The sequence below is a fragment of the Bos taurus genome, chromosome 1 (genome assembly GCF_002263795.3).
Source record: "Bos taurus isolate L1 Dominette 01449 registration number 42190680 breed Hereford chromosome 1, ARS-UCD2.0, whole genome shotgun sequence".
In the NCBI taxonomy this organism is placed as follows: Eukaryota; Metazoa; Chordata; class Mammalia; order Artiodactyla; family Bovidae; genus Bos; species Bos taurus.
In genome coordinates, this window is record NC_037328.1 from 127,086,756 (window position 1) to 127,097,190 (window position 10,435).

At 39.9% G+C, this 10,435-nt stretch overlaps 1 protein-coding gene across 1 annotated transcript in view; it reads right to left on the minus strand.

The window, feature by feature from the left end:
• ATP1B3 (ATPase Na+/K+ transporting subunit beta 3) overlaps positions 1-10,119 on the minus strand; it is a 46,786-nt gene extending 36,667 nt beyond the window's left edge. The window contains exon 1 of the mRNA XM_024990053.2: positions 9,968-10,119. Coding sequence (XP_024845821.1) covers positions 9,968-9,998 — 31 coding nt within the window. The 5' untranslated portion in view covers positions 9,999-10,119. The remainder of the gene's footprint in view (positions 1-9,967) is intronic.
• Between the last annotated feature and the right edge of the window lie 316 nt (positions 10,120-10,435).

Below are 10,435 nucleotides of genomic sequence, written 5' to 3' on the forward strand. Positions count from 1 at the left end.
CTCTCCGCAAACCGTTTCCAGGCGTTCTCCTCTGGGCTCTATGACGTGACTTAAAAGATAGTCGGCTGAAGTTTTTCGTGAAGGTGTTTGATGTACTACATACCGCTGCTCAGAGAACGCCCTGACTTGGCTCTTTTGAAGGAGTCAACTAGGAATCTTAGGTCAATGGGGATTTCATCCAAAGTTTGCCAGTGTTAAGTAAGTTCAGTATAGTTTTCTCCAGCTTTAATTGAATTTATCAGTGAAACCAATACATATGTTTTCCTGAAGTTCCTATCAGCTGTTAAGATCTGCTTTTTCTCAAACACTCAGGCTGTACAGGAAATCAATTCTTCGTTTAGTGTTGATGCCTAAATAATGTTCCTGACTTTTCATCTTTTCCACTGCATGGTTGCTCCCTTTGGTCAGAGCTGAGGGTGCAGTCGTTGTTTTCCTACACGAGGTGGAGCTGAAGAGTACTGTGCTCTGAGACTTGTGACAGCATAAAAAAATTTAAATGGAAGTTTGGGCAGGAGGTGGGGGTTTGTTTTGTTTTGTTTTTAGAGAACAGAAATAGAGCACCGCCTCTGTTTTATCAGCAAATAAAAATTATGAATGAAGGAATGTAGCACACACCTTATTGTTGGAAATGATGCATTATAGTCTATCAGAGAGTTTAAACAGCTTGCAAATGCATTAAAGGAGTAAATGGATAACAAAATTCTGGTATTTCTCTTGTTTCCTCACTTTGTTTATCAAAGCAAGGAATTACGTCTTTCACAAATTGAAAAGGGATAGAAGAATATCTTATTATAAAGTGATTTCCCCCTGTGCTTAGGAAAGCTAAATTTATAATTATGACCAAATCCAGTTATTTTGTCGAACCAATGACAGCAAAAGAGTTGTAGAAGACTTTGGTAAAGTTTGGCATGAAAATGGTATTAGAAATAGCAAAATATTGTGCAAGCAAACTAGAATGCATCTCTACAGTTCCTAAATAAGGTTGAAAAGGAACTGAGGAATGGAAGTAGTTAAGTATTTTTGTCTCATTTAAAATCGAACTATGAATTAGAGGACAGCTAAAATATTGCTGGAGTTGGTAGCAGGCTTTCTAGTTTGGGCAACACTAAAGATGCAGAGTCTGTTTGAAATAAAATATAAAACCATCTGCTTTATTGATACTGTGTGTGTGTTAACAAGCACACTTCGGGAAATAACCTGGCGCAAACAGAAACACGGTAAACAAGAACATTATGAAACAGCGTTTCAAAGATATTGAACGCTGCCAGAGATTGGTAGTTTGTATATTTTTAATGGTCATTAATATGCTTTTCGTACATAATGCTTTTCCAATTAGGTAAATAAAAATATAATTCAGTAAGTGTTTTCAAAATTCATGGCTAGCTTAGTGTAATAACTAATCTAACCGATTTCAGTTGGGGAAAAGTTTACATCCTAATTCAAAACACAGCAACTATTTGTTTCTCTGATACATGATTCTTGAGCATTACTTGGAAGAGAATATGCTAAGTGTATTGGGGGATATTGGCCCACCAGGTACGAGCAGATGAAATATCAAATTTAATTGCAGTATTATTCCCTCTAGATTTACTTTACCATACTTAAGTCTCCCTTGTGAAAGCAAAGTTATTTTGGATTTCCCTGGTGTTACAGTGGTAGTCAGGATGGCCCAGTGGCAGTCAGGGTGGCCAAGTTGGAGTAGTAAATGGCAACCCACTCCAGTATCCTTGCCTGGAATTTTCCATGTACAGAGGAATCTGGCGGGCTATAGTCCATGGGGTTGCAAACAGTTGGACATGACTAAGCGACCGAGCGGTTAGGGGACGCTGGTTTGATCCAGGGCAGCTAGGCCTGTGCACCACAACTAATGAGCCCACACGCTGCAACTGCTGAAGTCCGTGTGCCTAGACCCTGTGCTCCACAAGAAGAGAAGCCACTGCAATGAGAAGCATATGCACTGCAACTCGAGAGCAGCTCCTGCTCTTCACAACTAGAGAAAAGCCCGCACGGCAAAGAAGACCTAGCACAGCCAAAATAAATAAATTGATTTTTTTTTTAAAGTATCAGACAAGAGTGATTCAGTGTCCGTCTCTCCTCCACCACCCAATTACCGCCTCCACGGTGAATGATGACAAAGCTCTGGGGAAACTTCGCAAAGCTGGATGAGGCAGAATGCGGAAGAAGTAGTTGTGGACCACTGGCTCAGTCTGCTCTCCAGTCAGCAGAATTCATTTACTAGTTTCTAGTGGGCACAAGCAAGATATTTTGGCTCTCAATTTTTTTACTTTGCTAAAACTCTTCATTTATTTCTGAATTTTACAATTATGTATACAGAAAAAAGTATTCCAGTTCTTAAAACAGCGTCTTATTTATAACTTAGTGTTGTAACTAGGACTGTGGTACTAAATCACTGAAAGACCATTGTCCTTCAGAGAATAGATATTAAGATTTCCTTTCTTAATAAAAGTCCTTTCTTTCCCACAAGCGACAGCTATAATTGTGTTGGCGTTTTATTGTATCTGAGAAACACAGTCATGAATACATATTCCTCTTCACAGAAAATGTTCTTTTCCACACATTGATTCTAATTTTGAATGCTTTTACTAATCCTTTAACAAACAGCATCTCTACTTCCTTTGCAGGTTAAAGGGCAGATCTCGCATTGTTGATTATCTTGAATTAAATGAACCAGTGCTTTCGTAAACCATGAGCCCAGAAAGTGCTCTGTAAATGGTGGGGGAAGGCTGTTGGGTAATAATTTCTAATACTATCATACACGGTGTTCGATGTCTTATAAAACAGTGTATGATATGGTCTAACAAGGTTATTTACTAAATGAAATATAAATTCAAATGACCAACTCAATGTGAAAGATTATTTAATTAATAATTTGGCTATACAAATTAACAGGAGTAGGTGAAGTTGCATGTGAAACAATGGCAGAATACTGATGTTTTTTGAAACTGGATGATGGGTACATGAAGTTCATTATGCTTTGTTTACTTTGTATATCCTTGAAAGTTTCCAGAATAGAATGTTTGGGTTTTTTTTTTAAATGGGGGCAAAGGATAGGCAATTTTTTGATGCACATTCTTCTGATTCACTTAGTTGAAAAATAACCAGAAGAAGGTATAGATGTAATGTTTTCAAAAGAACTGTTTTTTTAATTTGAAAAGCTGAACCAATGGGAAACAGAGTTATGGGAACATAAGATAATATTATTGTATTCTAATTAGTAACCTTAGGTAAATTTGAGAAGCTATTTTATCTATAACAAGGACAAGTATATGTGTATATATACACATGTATATACATATACACATACACACACATATATAGGCCTAAAATAACAACTGTAAGCAGGCTAGGAGAGCAACTGGTTTTGAAGGGAGAAGAATAGCTTCAAGCAGAAAGTATACTCCATGGCCACAAAGACTGGCATTAAGTTCCTAAACAAGTTTAGTCATATGGTGAAGACGTGCTTCTTTTGTTAAATGGAAATCAATTAAAACCAGCAGAAAACTCTTCCAAATATAAAGCAAACTAAAAGACAGTATTATTTTGAGCAGTTCTTGGAGGGTTTGAAAATATGATTATATAATCTCAGTGTTTGAGTATCCTTTCTAGTGGCACAGGGCTAGTGACATGGATTTAGTTTTTCTTTTTTAATTTAATTTTTCTTTTATATTGGGGTATAGTTGATTTGCAATGTTGTGTTAGTTTCAGGTGTACAGAAAAGAGCTTCAGTTATACATATTCATATATTCACTCTTTTTCAGATTCTTTTCCTATATAGGTTACTACAGAATTTCAAGTAGAGTTCCCTGTGCCATAGAGTAGGTCCTTGTTGATTGTCTAGTTTACGTATAGGTTTGCTTTTTTCTGGGCTTCCCAGGTGGCTCAGACAGTAAAGAATCTGCCTTTAATTCAGGAGAAAGTGAAAGACGCTCAGTTGTGTCCGACTCTTTGCAACTCCACGGACTATATAGTCCATGGAATTCTCTAGGCCAGAATACTGGAGTGGGAATCCCTTCTCCAGGGGATCGTCCCAACCCAGGAATTGAATCCAGGCCTCCTGCACTGCAGGCGGATTCTTTACCAGTTGAGACACAGTGTAATGCAGGAGATCGGGGTTCAATCCATGGGTAGGGAAGATCCCCTGGGGAAGGGAATGGCTACCCAATCCAGTATTCTTGCCTGGAGAATCCCATGGACAGAGGAGCCTGGCAGGCTGCAGTTCATAGGGCCGCAGAGTCAGACACGACTGAAGATGACTTAGCACACATAAACTATACATTTAGTTTTTTGTATTGATTTTTCTACTTAATTAAAAAATGTAAACCCCACAGAGCTCTGTTAAAAACACAAAACAATTTTTAGTCATAGAAAGAGTAAGCCATCAATCTCCTGTGGATTTGGGTTTACTTTTGTGTTATATGTCTCTTACAAAGCAACTTACTAATTTAATTCAAATTTCAAACTAAAAGGATGTCACGTGAAGCCATCTATTAAATATTTAGGCCCCTTGGACATGTAATATGCTAAAGTAGTATACCCTATAATTTTTCTATTTATGGCTATCATGAAAAACTCTAACCAAAGAGGGGCCAGGAAAAATTTCCTTGTACAAGGGCAGAGCAGACTTAAGAACAATGTCTTATACTTTACTGTTTTTCAGTAAACCTTGATAGTATTAATAATCTGAAACTCAAAATTTAGGCCCAGGTTTTTTTTTAAAATAAAACTGTAATCTCCTACCAAATTTGAGGTATTTGATTCCCTAATCAAGCATCCTTCTGAGTATGTCATCCTATACCTGACAGTTTATTTCTGATTGCTTCTATGAAGACCTACAGGACCTTTTAGAACTAACACCCAAAAAAGATGTCCTTTTCATTATGCTGCTAAGTCGCTTCAGTCGTGTCAGAATCTGTGCGACCTCAAAGATGGCAGCCCACCAGGCTCCCCCATCCCTGGGATTCTCCAGGCAAGAACACTGGAGTGGGTTGCCATTTCCTTCTCCTTTTCATTATATGGGACTGGAATGCAAAAGTAGGAAGTCAAGAAACACCTGGAGTAACAGGCAAATTTGGCCTTGGAGTACAGAATGAAGCAGGGTAAGGCTAATAGAGTTTTGCCAAGAGAACGCACTGGTCATAGCAAACACCCTCTTCCAACAACACAAGAGAAGACTCTATACATGGACATCACCAGATGGCCAACATCGAAATCAGATTGATTGCATTCTTTGCAGCCAAAGATGGAGATCTGCTCTATACAGTCAGCAAAAACAAGACCAGAAGCTGACTGTGGCTCAGATCATGAACTCCTTATTGCCAAATTCAGACTTAAATTGAAGAAAGTGCAGAAAACCACTGGACCATTCTAATATGGCCTTAAATCAAATCCCTAACAATTATACAGTAGAAGTGAGAAATAGATTTAAGGATTAGGTCTGATAGACAGAGTGCCTGATGAACAATGGATGGAGGTTCCTGACATTGTACAGGAGACAGGGAGCAAGACAATCTCCAAGAAAAAGAAATGCAAAAAAGGCAAAATGGCTGTCTGAGGAGGCCTTACAAATAGCTATGAAAAGAAGAGAAGTGAAAAGCAAAGGAGAAAAGGAAAGATATAAGCATCTGAATGCAGAGTTCCAAAGAATAGGAAGGAGAGATAAGAAAGCCTTTCTCAGTGATCAATGCAAAGAAATAGAGGAAAACAATAGAATGGGAAAGCCTAGAGATCTCTTCAAGAAAATTAGAGATACCAAGGGAACATTTCATGTAAAGATGGGCTCAATAAGGACAGAAATTGTATGGACCTAACAGAAGCAGAAGATATTAAGAAGTGGCAAGAATACATGGAAGAACTGTACAAAAAAGATCTTCATGACCAAGATAATCACAATGATGTGATCAGTAACATAGAACCAGAAATCCTGGAATGTGAAGTCAAGTGGGCCTTAGAAAGCATCACTATGAACAAAGGTAGTGGAGGTGATGGAATTCCAGTTGAGCTATTTCAGATCTTGAAAGATGATGCTGTAAAAGTGCTACATTCAATATGCCAGCAAATTTGAAAAACTCAGCAGTGGCCACAGGACTGGAAACGGTCAGTTTTCATTCCAATCCCAAAGAGAGGCAATGCCAAAGAATGCTCAAACTACTGCAAATTGCACTCATCTCACACGCTAGTAAAGTAATGCTCAAAATTCTCCCAGCCAGGCTTCAACAGTACATGAACCATGAACTTCCAGATGTTCAAGCTGGTTTTACGAAAGGCAGAGGAAGGATCATGGAAAAAGGAAGAGAGTTCCAGAAAAACATCTATTTCTGCTTTATTAACTATGCCAAAGCCTTTGACTGTGTGGATCACAATAAACTGTGGAAAATTCTGAAAGAGATGGGAATACCAGACCAGCTGACTTGCCTCTTGAGAAACCTGTATGCAGGTCCGGAAGCAACAGTTAGAACTGAACATGGAGCAGCAGACTGGTTCCAAATAGGAAAAGGAGTACGTCAAAGCTGTATATTGTCACCCTGCTTATTTAACTTGTATGCAGAGTACATCATGAGAAACGCTGGGCTGGAAGAAGCACAAGCTGGAATCAGGATTGCTGGGAGAAATATCAATAACTTCAGATATGCAGATGACACCACCCTTATGGCAGAATATGACTAAGGAACATGAAGGAAGATTTAAATGTCACTTTAGGCAGCACTATTTCCTAAGAGTCTTGGTAATATCTCCAGGGCCATGGACATTCAAGTTCCTTGATTCTTAATTATTGTATTGCAATCAACTTCTGATAGGACCATAGCTACCATAGGTAATTACTTTTACACAAATTCATTATGTCTCATGCATTGTGTACAAGTATATAACTCTGCCTTATTGGGCATATTATGAGGAGAATGGTCTTTTGGTTAAATGACAGTTTGGGAGTTAGGAAATCCCCATAAATGCATATTGTGTTTCAACTTCCTGTAAATCACATAAGCTTATATCAGCTAAGATCTTTCCACAGAAAGAAACAGAAAGCAAGTTCAATGTGACCTAAACAATAAGGAAAATGTGCAGATGAACTTAGTGTAAAGTCCAACTTTGAGAAAAGTTTGACCCAGAGCTCAAATAAAATCAGTAAATCCTTGCTTTCCATTCATTGGTTCTATTACCTTAGGATTAGTTTCCAGAAGCTTCTGGGCCTACTTATTTCCAGGTATAAACTCAGCAGAAAAGAGAGAACCCTCAAAGCCACCCTCAAAGCTTAAATAAAACTCACAAATACAGTCTTCTTGACCCCCCAGCACCGCCCTGACTTGGGTACTGTGTTTGTCCTAAACCAACTGAGAAGGCCAGGGAGAGAGCTGTAATATGCTGATTGGATGAAGCCCAGGAGGGTCCATTCTTGACCTGGTGGCGTGGTCAATCCCTCTCAATTGCGTTGTTAAGAAATTTGGAATAGTGACAGTGGCAGACTTTATTTTTTTTGGCTCCAAAATCACTGCAGATGGTGATTGAAGCCATGAAATTAAAAGACGCTTACTCCTTGGAAGGAAAGTTATGACCAACCTAGACAGCATATTCAAAAGCAGAGACATTACTTTGCCAACAAAGGTCCGGCTAGTCAAGGCTATGGTTTTTCCTGTGGTCACGTATGGATATGAGAAGAAAGCTGAGCACCGAAGAATTGATGCTTTTGAACTGTGGTGTTGGAGAAGACTCTTGAGAGTCCCTTGGACTGCAAGGAGATCCAACCAGTCCATCCTAAAGGAGATCAGTCCTGGGTGTTCTTTGGAAGAAATGATACTAAAGCTGAAACTCCAGTCCTTTGGCCACCTCATGCGAAGAGTTGACTCATTGGAAAAGACTCTGATGCTGGGAGGGATTGGGGGCAGGAGGAGAAGGGGATGACAGAGGATGAGATGGCTGGATGGCATCACCGACTCGATGGATGTGAGTTGAGTGAACTCTGGGAGTTGGTGATGGACAGGGAGGCCTGGCATGCTGCGATTCATGGGGTCACAAAGAGTCAGACATGACTGAGCAACTGAACTGAACTGAACTGAACTAGGAAGAGGAATGGGGAGATAAATTCTACAGACTTCTATTTAATTAAATGCCTTAAAAAACTAACATTTCAGGGAATTCCCTGGCAGTTCAGTGGTTAGGGGTCTGAACTTCCACTGCAGGTGGCCCCTGGTTCAATACCTGGTTGGTGAAGTAAGATCCCACATGCTGCACAGTATGGTAAAAAAAAAACAAAACACACACAACCAAACCACCCAGTAAACAGCAACAGCAACAAAGAACCCCAAAACAACAACTAACATTTCAACCTAGAGTCATTCTTGTGTTCGTTGATTCATTTAACATTTCTTCAGGGCTCCCTATATGTGAGATCTGGACATCACTCTTCTTGACTCCATCTCCAGGCCTCTTTTAAAAGAAAGCACCAAGGATTGGAGCTCAGACTGGAGGAAAAATTATGAGTCTAAGAAAACTGATCTCCCAAGAGCCTCCATTTTTGGGGGGCTTGTTCCTTACATTTTCAGATTTCTGAGAAAGAAAGAAATAGCCATCTCATTGTCTACATAGCCTACCTGGCACAACGTCCACCTGTATATTCACACTTTGAGGGTTAATAGACTCCTCCAAGCCGGGGTCAAGAACCCTTAGGCTATATGATTGTCAAGATATATAAGTGATCCACCTCTATATATAAGATTTATGATGATACTGTGATTTGATAGTGACATTTAAAACAAAGTTTTGCTTTTCTGAGTGGCCAAGGAAAAATAAGCACATTCCACTTCTTGGAAGGCAACACCCCTTACCTAACTTGAGAGAAGGGGTAGATACAACCTATAGTAGTTGACTTAGGTTCCCAAATACCACCCAAATCCAGGTGGAGTTAGATCAGAAAACAATTTCTCTAGCATGTGAGTTCCTAAGCAAAATGGGAAGGGACAAAACTAAAAATTGTTCATATATTTCTGATGTTCCCATTGACTGTGTAGGAAGCAGCAAGAGAGAAAACAGAAAGGTCCTCTCCCCAGCCTCCCTTTGAGAAAGCAGCCTTTGGGAAAACACATGCAGAAAATGAGAAACAAGTGCAACTGAAATGTTTTCAACCCTGCTCTGGCTATACTGGCCCTGTTTACAGAGCTCTGTGAAATAACCAAATGAAACTGATACATGTCTAGGATATCATGAAAAGAAGAAGGCCCTGGTGACAGCTCGCTCTCTCTCGCTGTCTCAGCTCACTAAATCAGTGGTGCCTGAGGATTCATTTATGTTTTCATTCCCAGGGGGAAGACATGTTTCGGTGTTTAACAGGATGCTCTGATCCTCCTGGTGTAAACTCTGAGATTTATTTCCATGCCTTTGTTTGAGAGCAGGTGCACCTAACGTAAACTTGGAAGGTGGGAAAGGAAATGAAAATGAGAAGTCAAACTGAAAAAGCAGAGAAGGACAACAGCAGTCCTGCTGATCCAACTAGTAGAAAATAAGATGGCCTTTGATTCTCACCAAGATTTGACTCTGTGTCTTCAGTAAATATTATAGTGGGGACTTCCCTGGTGGTCCAGTGGTTAAGAATCTGTCTGCCAAAGTGGGGGACATGGGTTCGATCCCTGGCCTGGGAAGATTCCACCTGCCATGGAGCAACTAGGCCCATGGGCCACCACTACTGAGCCTGTGCTCCACAACAAGAAAAGCCACTGCAACAAGAAGCCCATACATTACAACTAGAGAAAACCTGCACACGGCAATGCAGACCCAGCACAACCAAACACACACACACACACACACACACACTAACACACACACACACATATATTAGTGGAAGTCCTGTGGGTGTTGCTGAGAGATAAAATGACAGAACATTAGAAAGATAGGATCTTAGTTCTAAGACAAATGTGCACGGACCAGGAGGAAACTAGATCCAAGCTTCAGTACCCACCTTTGCCCCATGTTCTTCTTCTGCAGGACATCCCCCTTCAAGAGCATGGCTTCTTGAGGGATGGATTCACTCACGCTAATCCCAGCAGAGATTAACTTCTTTTTATGTTCCCCAGATGAACAAATAGTAACTGATTCTCAGTTACTTTGGAAGTTAAGGCCAAGTGCTTACTTACAAAGTTTGTAAGAGGGGTTTAGTTAGGTGATAGCACGTGGGCACTTTGGACTTCTTGGATGGGCCAGCCTTCTGAAGTGAATGTGTTTTGATTTCTGAACGTGTTTTGATTTCTGGGTTTCAGTATTTATAAGACAGCTCATAGGATATGGTTCAGAATATTATCTATTGCCCTTGAGAAAGAACTACAGGTCCTTGACTGTGCTTAACTTGAGGGTTGGAGGAGGGTTTACACACATTGAACACAAGACATTGTCTTCATAGTTTTTTTTCCAAAGTCAGCTCCCTTTAGAT